Source organism: Pantherophis guttatus, chromosome 4, assembly GCF_059756535.1.
Source record: "Pantherophis guttatus breed Tessera chromosome 4, ASM5975653v1, whole genome shotgun sequence".
In the NCBI taxonomy this organism is placed as follows: Eukaryota; Metazoa; Chordata; class Lepidosauria; order Squamata; family Colubridae; genus Pantherophis; species Pantherophis guttatus.
In genome coordinates this window covers 146,859,392-146,874,352 of record NC_142066.1, presented here as the reverse complement: position 1 = coordinate 146,874,352, position 14,961 = coordinate 146,859,392, and the positions used below count along the sequence as shown (strand labels likewise).

Below are 14,961 nucleotides of genomic sequence, written 5' to 3'. Positions count from 1 at the left end.
ACACACAACTCCCAGTAGCACAAAAACAGAGTGCGGCAGTCAGGATGGTGAAGCATTATTTCTGTTCTATATTTGTTCACAGGTCAAGGCTCCCCGCCCCCACTCCTTTGTGGTAAATAGCAGCTTTGACTTTTCTGGCTGTGGATTCAACTTTGATGCTGATGAGAAGAAGTAGCAGCTTCATGGGGGAAGCAAAACCACTAGGTGTAAATAAAAAGTAGAAAGGAATTCATGAAGTGTTGCCATCACAGTGATTTGGATGAACAAGAAAGGGATCCGAACAAACCCAAACAAAATACCAGAAAATGAAGTGCGAAAAAAGGAAACCACAAAACAGATAGAGAGAAAAGGGATGGCTGAAAGGACAAAGATACATTTGGCAATGAAATTGGAAGAACATTGAAAATTCTTCTTCAACCAAATGGAGACTAGAGAAGACAGTTAAGTGCTTGTGAAAAGATAGAATAAGGAACAGAGTTTCTATAATACAACATGGAGGCATATCTCGAGAAAGGATGTGGATGGAGGCATATCTCTTGAGGGAAGTACGTAGATGGAGACATATCTGGAGGGAAATACGTAAATGAGGAATATCTCTTGAGAGAAATACATAGATGGAGTTGGTCTTTACAAACATTTAGAGGTGATAAACAACAATATATTTCACTCGACATAGAATTGTTTAAAATTCTTAGAGATAAAGGTGTGTCCCACTCCTTGGGATGAAACCACACAAGAAAATTGCCCCATACTCATACACATCTCAATACCAGTTCATGGTAGCCTGCCCTATTTTAAGCAATTATGTTCTAATGCCACAGTTACTGCTTTCAAATGGGAATATTTTTAACTGATTATACTGAACATCTTATTAATTAGCTAGCAGTATTCCCTTGTTCAAGCCTGACCTTTTCACAAAAACTCTTTTGTTTCTAGAATTTCCTAGAATATACAAGCACACAGTCTCATTTCCAAAACTGATTTCATCTCCATGACAAGCATGTTTTAATGCTCTTTGTATAAGGAAGCCATTGTGATAAGTACAGCCTCTGTTTTGAAAGAGAGACATACAATTTTAACCATAAATAGGCTATTATAAATAAACTCTTCAGACTAATAGCTATTTTTTTAAAATCTGAAATATTAGGGTGAAATTGTTTGAAACTCAGTTGTACACACTGTTGCCTGAAGTCTCTACATGATAATTGAAAGTTTCTACAGCTCCTTTGAAGATCGTTGCAAAATTGTAATACTGAATGCGAGGAATGAAAAATTATTCAACATATGGGGAAAGAATCATATTCACAGTATTTAATTCATTTAATTTCAGTACATTAAGGTAAACTTAGTGTTGCCTTTCCTCCCCTTTTTGGGAATGCAACCATGACATTTAAATAAAAGACCTAGTGTGACTCTTGGATAGTTGCTGTGCATCCTGGTTTATAGAAGGCAAACACAAAAATATAAACCATGATGAATGAATAACCTATTCAAACATTAGACCATCTCACCTTTGGGAATTTTAAGAATCTATGCAAGAAAGTACAAAGACACGCACTGATAGCAAAGTTACTTACCCTGTCTCCTGGCCGCACCATCGGTTCCTGCTTGGTGCCCAATTTGTGCAGTATGTTATAAGCAACTTTCATACTACGAGTCCAAAGTTTACCTAGTCAAAAAGAAAAATAGTATAAACATGGCATGGAATATTTAAGCTTTAGAATGGTTCAAAACACAATTCAGATACATTTGCCCCAAATAGAGGGAATCTCGTGCTACAATATCTGACTGTGCTGATAAGCTTCGTATTTTAAACAGACATCATTTAAACGTTTGTATTTTAAGAACAACTTCAATTCATCAGCAGCTAGGTCTTATTGCTTAAGTCAAAGTTGGCTCTGACTGCCCTAACTTAGAACCACCAAATATTTCTTCCTTTTTTCTACCTCAAGAGTTTTTAATTTCACGGTACAAGTCAATTAACTGGCTATACAAGTTTGAAAACCAGATTTACTTACATTGCGTTTATACACTCTTATGAGACCTATCTAGATTTTATACTCAGAAGTTCACATCTACATCATGCATAGTGATAGAGAAATCCTCCAACGTAAAGAAGATACTACATCGCTGGTCATATAGAGTTCTATGCTATATATTGGAGCTTCAAAGGAACACAAAAGGTAATCTGCCAAATCCTTCCCCAAACTTGCACAAGTCGACCTTGTTAAATAAAACTCTAAGCAAAGAACAATTCTCTGCTCAAACAGTAAAAATTGATGAACTATATTATGACCATACTTCTACCTTTTAACAAGTGTTCAGAAGGGGTTTCCCTCGGTATTACCGTATTCAGCTAGTAGCTGCTGTCTTGTCAGCACAAATAAGTCAGATCTGTTTCAATATCCCTGGGAAAGTTGATTTTTGTTCTTTGAAATGTTCATCCTGACAGTTTCATGGCTCCTTATATAGAGTACAATCAACGTCAACTTTTTCTGAACAATCTATGCTACAAGTTGTATATCTGTGTGTGATTTAACACAGAGGAAAATGTTTTTCATCAATTATGTCCAGATAATTTTGAGTGCTGGCAACGTTTGGCCCAAATTCAAAGAAGGCTATAATGAAGCCATTAGTCACCTGCAGCTCTGATCAGAGTCTTTAAGCCAATTATGAAAGTTCAGATAGGCGATTTTTTTAAAAAAGCTATTGCTGCATTTCTCCATAATTGCAAACTAGATGAAGCCTTTTATTTGCGGTAATTAATGACAGAGCATATGACAAAAAATATAAAATAAAAATCAAGCACTTGCAAGCAAGGAATTTGGAAATAAACAAGAAAGCAATCCATTTTGAATCCCTCTGATTTAATTAAAATACAGAATAGTGATATAAGCATAGACAGAAATACATTCAAGGAAAGTGTATCAAAAGACAAACAAGCAGCTTTACACAAAACATATCTGATGGCAATATGATGGCTCAGCATAAGGTAAGCAATGGCAAGTTCAAAATATGGATTAGAGGTAGTTCTTGCTTCATTGCCAGTTACTCAGTGATCATTTGAACTTGCAATAGACCTGGAAAAGGCACTTATTTCCCAGTTCTAGAGTTTCAACAGTGCTCACTCCCCTAGCACTCTCAAGACCACATTTTAAGCACTTCACAATTGACTGGTTGCAGCATTTCTCCATCACATGACCACAATTTACTATTTTTTTGTTTCCCCCCAAAAAATGTCCATAGGGATGAATTAACTTGTTTTATGACTACCATTTTACCCTTACGAGCACCATGTTTGCTTTATAATCACTATACTTGTTTTATGACCGCCACAAAAAAAAAGGACATAAAATCAGATTGGTCATGCCAGTACCTTGAGTTACCACCATCATGACTTGGGCTCTACTGGGGTCATAGGTTGATCACAGTCTATTAATTAACTAGTCAAGCATGTTTGTGAATCTTGCTAGAGAACAAACATCTATCTCCCACTTGTGTGGCCAACTATGTTCCCTTTCCTAGTGTGCAGTGTGACCTTGCTGATATTGGTAACCGAATGTTGCTTGCACAGACAAAGCATTTTATTGAAAATTTACATGCATTTCCATATCGAATTCATACATACTCTTATCTGAAACAAGCAACAATTGCCTGTTGGTAGTTTACTGAAAATCAAAGCTTTACTTTTTGATTTACTATCTCTGAAATCAAGAATAAAGGGAAAAATATTGTTTGAAGGCCACTTCCTTATGTGTATTTATTAGGGCTAAAGACACATTGAACATGATTCAGAAGAAGCAATTCATATCTTGTGTGTGTATTGCATTTCTCTGCTATTTGCTTGAGCAACCTGACTTTTTCCACCTTTTGGTGTGAGGTCCAAAGCATTTCTTCCAAAGCATTTCTGAAGCGGGCATTATTTTACTACCCTGTGCAGAAGATACCATTAAAATCCATTGGATACATCCCTGAATAAATGTGCTTAATTAATAATATGGTCATAATAATATGAGCAGGGAAACGGGACATTGGAAAGCATGGGTACAGATACTTCTATAAAACTTGGCAATTTTCTTGCCAGGGTTCTGCTCCATTAGTCATGAATATGTTGGGTGTAAAAGCTGTCAGCTTGTGGCAGAGAGGTATGCCGACAGAAAAGCAAACCACAAAATTAGGATTATATCATGAACAGGAGGATTTTCAGCACCACACACCACTAACTTAGCCACAGCAAAACAGAATAGTCTTACCAAATGTATGCGTATGAGTTCAGAATTTTGACAAAAACCAGCTGCAAATAATTGTACATTTTTTTCAGCATCACAATATACTTCCCACAGCAGTAGACACTGCAGTAACTGAGTGCTTCTCACACTCTTAACAATGTACAGAAATAGATATTATAAGTCAGCATTGTATGCAAGTATGCCCCACTGATATCAAACAGCATTGAAAGGTGGGTGGGTTGTTTTAATCTGAATCACTCTGCACCACACCCTCCTGACACAGGCCCCTGACTTCATGGGCTGCTACCCAACCAGAATGTGTAGGTGTACATCTCAGACTGAGAATGATGAAACATATACTACATAGAGAGAGAAAGATAATTATTTTAGGACTGGTGCAAAATGGCCCCCTTAAATTATTTCTGAATTGAAATATATAAACAGAAAACATTATGTGAGGAATATGCACATACAAACTCTTTTCTTCAAGAAAGCAAGGCCAGCTGTCATCTTAAATTAACTTACTTTTCTAGGGCAAAAAAATGTGATGAATAAACGCTGTTAATGCTATATGCGTAAGAAGATATCATCTTCAAGAGTGTATGGAACTGCCAATATTGATCCAAACTATTATTTCTGCTGAATGCTATCAACTCTAAACCACATGGTTCCCCAGATTTTTATTCCTGTTATTGCTACAAATGGAGATGACTCACTTGAACACGAAAATTCACATGGTATCTTGGAACTCAACTGAAACTCATTGAATTTGGTACTCAAGACATTCTGATGTGAACATTTTATCTTGGTACTCATCATTTGTTTGGTAGGAAAATTCACAGTGGTATCTTGGAACTCAACTGAAACTCATCAAATTTGGTACTCAAGACATTTTGATGAGAAAATTTTGTCTTGGTGCTCATCATTTGTATGGTACTCAAACTAGAATTTGTCGCTGTCAGTTGCCTTGTGATTCACTACATTATTCCTAATGGGGAAATTTTGTTTGGTACTTATCATTTCTGGTGGTTATCGCATCTGCCGGAACCAATTAACTATGAGTACTGAGCTACCACTATTCCATTTCAAACATGACTTTACTTTTAGTTTACTTTACATTTAGTTACAACCTTCTCTGTTAAATATACTCTTTAAGGGGTTCCATTCAGTTCAGTCAAGTTGAGTTCCTATAATTTGTCTGGAGAAACCCTTAAAAAATGATCATATTTAAAGGTAAAGATAAAGGTTTCCCCTGTTCAGTTGTGTCCAATTTTAGGGAGCAATGCTCTTCTCCATTTCTCAGCTGAGGGAATCTATATTTTCCAAAGACACTTCCATGGTTATGTGGTTAAGGTGCATGCGGTGTTACCTTCATACTGAAGTAGTACCTATTTATCTACCCACATTTTAATCCTTTCAAACTACTAATATTTAACAATTAAAAACATGAGATGATTTTCAGCATTCTATTATATTTCTTTTCTCAAAAGAGGAAAAAAGGATTGCTGACCGTAAGTGAGAATATATAGTGGTTTTCCATTGGTATCCATAGTGGTCAAACAAGGAGCTTTGGGAGAAATTGTTCCCCATCGTTGCAGTGCAGCTTCAAGTGAAGGAGGCCAATTCGTAACCACGCCCAGCTGCTCCCCACGCATTGCCAACATCTGAGCTCCTTCTGGCTTTGGTTGATTAGGATCTGGTTGTTGAACTTACAAATGTGAGAGGGTGTTACTTCATTTAATTCTGTACTAAACTAAAGAGAGAGAAAACTAAACATTTACTTTTGAAAGATCCCCTGAAAAGAAGATAAATGCTGAATTTGATTTCAGAATGGGGGAGCTTGCTCTGCAAAACCAATTTTGTACACTGTCCACATGTGTTGACATCAAATCCCAGAATTCACCAGTGGAACAGTCAAGAATATTGTGTGTTGTAATCCACAAATCTGGAGATACCCATGTTGAAGAAAACTTATAATCTTATGGGTCTATCTGGCCTATTTGAGATGTTGCAATAAATAATGATTGGATTTTAGAGAACATATTGTTGTCAAGCCTTTTCTCAATCATGTTTCTTCTTCCAGTTTAATATTTACAATAACCATGAATTTTTCAATTTGGAGGTCAATTTGCCCCTCAAAGATCCTTCATAGATATCCAGATGTTCAAACTGATAGCCATGTATGAACCATATGGTTAAAGAATGTAGTTTACAAAAAATATTGAATAATGCTCTCTTTCCCAACTAATCTAAACAAAGGAAGTGAGTAGCAGTTATTAATTATGTGCAGCATGTCATAGGACAATGAAGTTCTTTGTAGCTACATCATCAAATAGCAACAGCAATATCATTTAAGCTTATATTTTGCCCCATAGCACTCTACAGCGTTCTCTGGGTTTTTTTTACCATTGTAAAAGTATAATTTGCATATTGCCCCCAACAATCTTTTTCATTTTACCAGAAGAATGGAAAGCTGAGTCAAATTAAGTCCTGTCAGGATTGAATTCCAAGCTGTGGGGAATTTGCCTGCATTACTCTGTTTTAATCATAGCACCACTAGGGCTGCAGAACTAAATACAGAATCCAAGTAAATTTTTCTGGGGCATTTTTTTTTCTGGCATAAGAAATTTTATCAGGCGCTCCCAAAATACATGCGTGGAAGTCAAGCTGTATTACCTTCTAGTAATTCTTCAAAGTCATCCACAAAGAACTCTCGTAATGGTGGACGTTTGGGTCGCTTCAGAGTATTAACCAGTTGCTGGATTTTGGCGGATACTCTGCTGCTTACTGGAACTCCTGCAGGAAAATAAATCATCAAAAGCATTGAAGGGGTCAGTTATGTCTACCAATTCTAGGTAGAGAACAAAGGCATACCAATCTGAATTCAAGCTTTAAAAATCATATTAAATAATAGTCTACAGGAAGCAGCTTGATAGCCCTGCAGAGATATTTTGAAAAATCTCTGTCCAAGCTGGTAAATAACCAATCACAAGACGGGAAGAATCCTGTAGTTAAACTTCACTGTGATTAAATAAACAGATGGATGAATGCCCTTCTCAAGCAGAATGGCCAATAGGCTTAGAATAAGCAAGACTTATTATGTCAAATTTTAATACTTTTACTTCCATGGATCATTTTCCTGGATATTTCTGGAGCTACCAGTTATCCTACTTATAACTGATACAAAACACCTCAACCTTACCTTTTTCTTGACTTTTCTAGTCTTCAGTCATGCAGAAGTTTAAATTCTTGCTAATTAAAACTTTTTAAGCATCAATTAATTAATGCCTTTTTCCTGTACATATTAATGAACAGGAATACCTCTGCTACACTATCTATCTGGCCAATTTTCTTTCTGGAAGTCTATGCCTACGTTCTTCCCTTTTACTAGACATACCATCACCAGTTTCCATAAGTTCAGCATTTCCATATTTTGGTGCCGCTCTTGATGTTGAACCTTGTGGTCTTTCTACTTGTATTGAGTGTTCGGAGGTGTAAGTGGTAACATCTGGAGGGGCAGAATGATTTTCTGAAAAAAGGAAAAAAAAAGTCTCTAATTAATTTATTCAGGAATTTTTGAATAGTATTTTGGGACTCTACAATTCCTTCCATGAAAGCCACCAATTTAAAAATAGTCCCTTTCGTTCAATTTTATAATTGATGAGCTTTGATTCCACTAATCCACAAAATTTTATGTTGAAAAAAGGTAAAAGGTCGTGTTTGACTCTAGGGGGTGGCACTTCTCTCCCGTTTTCTAGCTGAAGAAGCCAGCACTGTCCAAAGTTGCTATGGTCCATGGTCAAGTGACTGGCATAACTATACACCAAGGCACACGGAACACTAACAATTCTTATTTTCCCATTCCGAAAACTAGCACTTAAGATCAGCTACATGCTGCATGCTTAAGTACACATAGTTAAAAGAGTTTTCCCATGTCCAACTCAAGGGAGCAGAGCTCATCTTCGATTCTCTGTGTTGTCTGAGGGACTCTTCCACCATCATGTAGCCAGCAGGAAAATAAGGAACAGAGTAAACTTTCCCACTGAAGCGGTGCCTATTTTTCCCCCCATGTTTTATTTATTTTATTTATATAACATAGGAAAATTCAATTTCCATCAAACAGTGTGTTGTCTGGGTACAATTGTTTTTAGGCAATCGTAATCAAAATGTTTACAATAGTATTCATCACAATAACATTAATACTATAATAACAATAATATTTAACTTATCTACTTTAACCAATCTCCGTTTTAACATTTATCCTTTTTATGTCCCCACATTTCTAACTTCTGTTTCTATTGTCCAAACATTGCTAAAATAGATCCCATATCAAAAAATATTCAGTTTCTTCTTTGTCCTTAATAGTAAGTGGTACCTGTTTATCTACTTGCATTTGCATGCTGGGTTGGCAGGAGCTGAGGCAAGTAATGGGACCTCACCCAATTGCTCAGCGCTTGGGTCTTGAACACGGTGGCCAGCTTTCCAGCAGACAAGCCTAGTCTCTTAACCGTTGCGCTGCCCAAGTATATGTATATATGTGAAAACTGCAGGCTGCAGGAGACGGGACGGGTGGTGTCAGTTATCATTTGAGAATGCCACCAAGTGCCCAATAGTGAGACCTTGCTTCCGAAACTGCTATTTCCAGGTTAGCAACCTGAGTGCAGAGGCCACTCCTGATCCAGGAAAATCTGCCAGTGAGGCACAACCTTACACTGTGCAAAGGTTCTCCTAGCCACGACTGCCATCTGCTCTTTTGAGAAGGAGTTGCGAGTCCAAAAGAACCCCAAAGTTGTGAACTAGGTCCATGGTTACACTTGGAGCCATTCAACCTTGTGAGGTTATGACCAACTGAAGGGGGTTCATGTCAGATTCTCAATCAAGGGAGGCTGCATTGTTTGAGAAACGCTTCCATCATCATGCAGCCAGCATGAAAATAAAGAATCCAGTAAACTTTTCCACTGAAGTAGTATCTGTTTAGCTGCTTGCATTTGTATGCTTTCAAACTGCTAGGTTGGCAGGAGCTGGGCGAGTAATGGGACCCCACCCAACTGCATGTCGATTGAGTCTCTTTAATAGTTGTCTTTTTCTAGCAGACAAGCCTACGTCTTAATCGCTGTGCTATTGCGCCACCCAAGTATGCGTAAGCAGGAACAAATATAAATGACTGGGGGGTTATTTCCACATGGATGCAGAAAGAGCTAAGCTCTCTACTGTACTCTACAGCCATTTTTAGAGTTTGTGTTTTTTTAAATGGCATTAAGCACTGGATCAATACGAAAATCTTGTTAAAATTATCCATAAGGTGAGTGGCCCGTCATAAATTGATTTGAAACATAGCAATTTGCTACTTCTCCATTTCCAGACACAGTTCCTACATACGTTCTTCTCCACTATACATCTTCCATTTGCAGAAGCAACTCTGAATCAATAGCCAGCATTCTGACATCAGCAGACAATCCTCAATTTAATCTTTCCTTTCACAGTTTTTTCTCTACAGTAGCTCAACGTGTTTTGGACATTTATTTCTGTTCTCGGGCCACTCTTCAATTTGTACTGTTGCACCAATTTTACACACTCCTTCTTGTAAAAATCACACATTATAGTGAAGAGAAGCTATTGTGCAGGAGAGTAACCAATCTTAGGCTTTAACGAATTTTCTGTTCAAAAGCCTCAGTGATCAGAAGCATCATCCTTCAAGAAGAGCTTGGTGTTGGTGCATTAGGTGCTGAAACCATTAGGAATAATTGTTATTGAGCTTAATCAAGGAGCAGCTTTTGTAAATGGAATATCTATTTTGTCATCTGAAGCTTTAAGATGACAAGCACTCAAAGTAGTAAAATCGTTACATGAAAACCATCTCGGGGGTAACCTAATCACAGCAAGCTCTTCGTTTACCAGCATTGCTGATGGCACAGAAAACCACCTGAGAGAAGCCTAGTGGGAAAGATAATCGTTTCTGCAATTGATTTTTCTTTTGAGCCACCTTAAGGGGAAGCAGAAATAAATTTCAAAGGATGTTTGATAGATATAACAGGGTTAAGCAACAGCCACCTACTCTTTGCAATTCTTTCTAGTTCATCTACAACAGGGGTCAGCAACCCGCGGCTCTGGAGCCGCATGTGGCTCTTTCATCCATCTGCTGTGGCTCCCTGTTGCTGGTTGGCTCCACAATTGATAGGGCTTCCAGTCAGCAGAGGAAAAAGGATGCCGCACTAGGAGGAGACTAAGATGGGGGAACTGGACTTACGGTTGGCTCCAGAATTGAATGGGGGCTTCCGGTTTTTGTGGCTCTTTGAATGTTTAAGGTTGTCGACTAGAAGACACTAGAAGGAAATGGGATTTTGCAACTTGGCAAAACTGTAGGTGGACTACTAGAGGATCTGTTACATTAGGAAGAAGCTTCTAGGTTTGTGGGAGAATCAATTTTTAGTTAACCTTCCTATTTAGCTTGCTTGACACAAAGTTCAGTGTCTGCCAAGGAAGATGACATTATTTTGAAGGTTGTGGTATCCATTCCGCACCTTTATCAATTTCTAAGCAAATGGCATGCATTACTGAGCTCTGGTGACCCAAGAGGTCGAAGTTCCCCTCTTCCCCTCAGTCCAGGTGGGTTTAGGGTTTGGCATAAGCAAGCTGTAGGGGAAAGGAGGATTGGTGGCAGTTATGTTCAAAAAACTCTTTCGGCCTTCAGGGATCATGCCACTAAGTTTTCAGTAGTGAGATCTTGCTTTTGAAAGTAGCAACCTGAGTGCAGAGGCCATTCCTGATCCAGGAAAGTCTGCCAGGGATGCACAACCTGAAGCTGTGCAAAGGTTCTCTTAGCCACAACTGCCATTTGCTCTTTTGAGCAAGTGTCTAAAAGAACCCCAAAGCTGTGAACTGGGTCCACAGTTGCACTTCTATGAGGGTTCATTCAAAGCCTGTTGTCCCCTGTCCAAGCCGCTAGGCACTAGGAAAGGGCAACAGTAAGTTCACTAGGGATGGAGATACAAAGCTGAGTATCATCAGATGCTATATCATCAAAATATTTTCTGTATGATGATCCATCTCACCCAGCTTCATGTAGATATAAAAAAGGAGTGGAGAGAGCCAAGCCCTATGCCATGCCACTGAACTCTCTTTCCCTATCAACACCAATTGGGACTGGCTTTGGGTAAAGGGGCCAAACTGTGCTGCCCAGCAACAAACCCTATAGCTGACCCCAAAAATATCATGGTTGATGGTATTAAAGGCTGCTGAGAGGCCAAGGAGACTATCATCCTGCCATTGCCATAGATCATCCACAAGTGCGACCAATGCTACTTCTTTCAATTACGCCACCGCCAGTTTGCAGGGTGGTGATGTAAATTGGGACAGCCAATGGAAACCATGAAATGCCCACACACCTCAATTGTGCACAAGCTAAAGCTTCCAGATATCCCTGAGGTTGGCCCATGTAGAGCTCATTGAAGTAGTCCAACCATCAGATGACCAGAGTGTGGTCTGAGCACAGGGACTATCCAGGAAAGGGTAAAACTGCCACACAGCATGAAGTTGTGCAAAGACTCTCCAGGCTATAACTGTACCTGCTCAGCAAGCAATTTGAGAATCTTGAGATCGTGCATCAAGTCAGTCTTGGTCTTACCAGGTTCAGTTTTTTGTCCCCTATCCAGATCTCCACAACCTCCAGGCAAAAAGGATTGGATGTGGACTTAACCTCCCATTCCCTATTAATACTCATTAGGACTGACCTTGGAGAAAGGAATTGAACCCGCATAAGACTGTCCTGTCCAGCTCAAATTCAACAGATGGCCCCAAAGGATGGTATCAAAAGCCACTGAGAAGTCAAGGAGAGCAAGGATGTGTGTCATCTCCAGTTAGAGTCATCCCTCATGTCCCAGGCATTTATAACCTTTTTTAGAACCCATAATTCTCTGGCGCGCTGCTTGGAGAATCCAAGAGCGTGGGTAATTCCCTCAGTCAGGATAAAACACTGAGTGCCTGTTGCTTTAAAAATGTTGTTGACTTCGCCCACGAGGCCTGGCTGAGGCTCAGTTCCTTTCACTCAGTTGGGATAGCTGCAGTGCCTTTTGCTTGCTCCGCAAATCACCTTATTTTATTCTTTTATTTTACCATCCCAGTTCCCTCTCCTTGACCTTTTTTCTAGTTGCTTACTGACTAATTTGTCCGTTCTTCACCTGCGACATCTTTCCCTTTGTCGGGGCGGGGCGGGGCCTGGAGCTTCAGGCTCCCCGCCCCTGAGTGCTCCTTTGACCACAGAGCTCTGCACCCAAAGACCGGCATCTCTGCGATCTCCGCTCCCCTGCCTATTGTTAAGCCGCAGAGCTCTGCCTTCCAATCGGCATCTCTGCGAGCGAAATATTCTTGCCGAACTTGATCTCACTGTTCGGCTGCAGGCGGAGAATACTTTTGGCGGGTCAGCGTGAGGGCCGTTTGACAGTGCTCTCCTCACACCCACTTGCTTGCCGCAGAGCTCTGCCTTGCCATCGGCATCTCTGCGTGCCTGGGTGATTGACTGGGTTGCCGACCACCTCTTACCATCTCGTCGCAGCAAGTGCCGCTGGTGAGTCTGCCCGTCTACCCGCAGCCCTTGAGGAAGCCGCCCCGCTTTTCGCGCCCCTCACTTCAACAGATTATTGGGATCCCTGCCTGACGTGGGCTCAGCTTCCTACGCTGGCCAGCTGTTCTGGCTGTTCGGGTGCCTTACGAACCATCGGCTTTGGGGCTGGGGCCTATCAACTGACTGGCGGTTATTTTCAAGCCTGCATTTGCCGCTACGCGCCATCGCCGGGGATTTTTTTCCCGCGTGCACCATCTTGGACTACAATTCGGAGCACGGCCACGCCCCTTCTTCATTATTCACTAACTTCATCTACTGCCCAGCGCCAACTACTCCTTTCAACTGCCAGCCATTTCGTCATTGTCTCTCAGCCGCCATTTTGTACTTCGTCGTTCTTCTTACTCCATACTGTTGATCTGCTCTAGACTTTTTCGTTGTTTCCTTCACAGAGACTGTCCCAGGGGGCGTTTCACTCACTGCTGTGACCCCCCCACATCTTCCCCTCCCCCCTAAAAAAAACAAAAAACAAAAAAACAAAAACCCAATTCAGTGATCTGTTTGAATTTTTTATCCTGATTGATCAGCTTTTCCCTTACAATGGCTGAACATGAACTTTCATCAGATATTGAACAGCCTCAGAGCCCCCCCATGCCCCAGCCTGCTGAGTGCTCCTCACACACAGGAGCTAAAAAGCACTCCAAGCGTCCTTCTAAGTCTTCTAAGTCTTCCAAGTCCTCATCATCTAAGGGGCACAAAACATCATCTGCTGAAGCCAAGGACGCAAAGCGTCGGCACGATGCCCTAGAACGTCGCTTCAATCAGGCGCAGCGCAATCTCCAACCACCAGCACAGCCAGCCGTACTACCGGAGGCGGCACCTCCCCCAACTACCGCTGCAGATACAGTTCAGCAGCTGTCTTCTCTGCCGCCACCGGGGGATACCGTTTGGCTCCTCCCACCTCACGGGCAGGAAGCAGGCAGCCTCCAACAGCTGCCTCAGGTCTTACCACCATCCTCAGTTCCGCTCGTGGCGCCTACTTCTATCCGTCCTCTGCCTGAGGCCACCTTTACACCGACGGCGGCGGGGCTCCACTTGCCGGAAGGACAGCAACCTACCTATTGCGACTTACAAGCCATGATCTCTGCCACCCTGTCGCGGATGCTGGCATCGGGCCTTCCTGCTTTAGCGCAACCACAGATGTCACACACTCGACGGGATCCATCTTGCTCTGTGCAGGCTGCTTCCGTTACGTCTCGGGCAGCTGCTGACTCCGGCGATTACTATCTCCACGAGTCCGACCACAGCGAGGACTCGCAGTTGGACTATGATGTGGACAGGGATATGGACTTCTCTGAAGATGAAGATGTTATGCCGGATAAACCCACCTCCACAGGTTTATTCCGACCCTCTTTATTTAAAGCCTTACTGCATAAGGCCATTGTTACCACGCAGTTGGCCGCAGCTCAGGCACAACCATCTCAACCGAACGATCCATCTCCACATGAAGCACTCTTCGCTGTGCGAAGAGTGTCACGGTTTTTCTCTAAATCTGGAGAAGAGCCAATTGCATCCCAATACGCGTATCCAGCACCTCGGGACCATCATTGACTCGGGACTCTACGCCGACAAGTGGCGGTTCTCAGCACGGTCCTCTCGTCAGCATCGCCTGTCCCCTTGGCCCAGGACCCAAAGATCCGGACTTTTCTCCGGGGTGCCACTAATCTCCGTCCACCGGTTGTACACCGGTACCCGACGTAGGATCTTCCCTTGGTCCTCAGGGCTCTGATGTCCGCACCCTTCGAGCCCTTATCTTCCACCGGCCTACGCTTTCTCACCTTGAAAGTGATGTTCCTCATTGCTATTACTTCCGCCCGGCGAGTATCTGAGCTGGCAGCCCTTTCCGTCTGCCCAGACCTTTGTATTTTTCACACCAACCGCGTGATCCTTCGACTAGACCCTTCCTTCTTGCCGAAGGTGAATTCAATGTTCCACCGCTCTCAATAGCTTATCCTACCAGACTTTTGTTCTGCGCCTCGTCATCGGCGCGAAGCTCAGTGGCACACTCTGGATGTCCGGAAGGCGCTCCGACATTACATCAAACGTACTGCGCCCTTCCGCAAGTCAGAAGCCCTCTTTATCTCCTTTTTGCCTGGGTCAATGGGGCACAAAGTG

General features: G+C 41.6%; 1 protein-coding gene across 6 annotated transcripts in view; it reads right to left on the bottom strand.

Annotated features, from left to right (window-relative positions):
• The window catches only part of DIP2C (DIP2 acetate--CoA ligase C (putative)), a 370,070-nt gene that overhangs the window by 90,217 nt on the left and 264,892 nt on the right, over positions 1–14,961 (bottom strand). For all 6 annotated transcript variants that reach the window (XM_060683680.2, XM_060683684.2, XM_087893042.1 and 3 more), the window contains 4 exons: positions 7,627–7,758; positions 6,906–7,025; positions 5,740–5,937; positions 1,578–1,669 (listed from right to left, as the gene is read on the bottom strand). In XM_060683680.2, the coding sequence (XP_060539663.1) occupies positions 1,578–1,669; positions 5,740–5,937; positions 6,906–7,025; positions 7,627–7,758 (542 nt within the window). The remainder of the gene's footprint in view (positions 1–1,577; positions 1,670–5,739; positions 5,938–6,905; positions 7,026–7,626; positions 7,759–14,961) is intronic.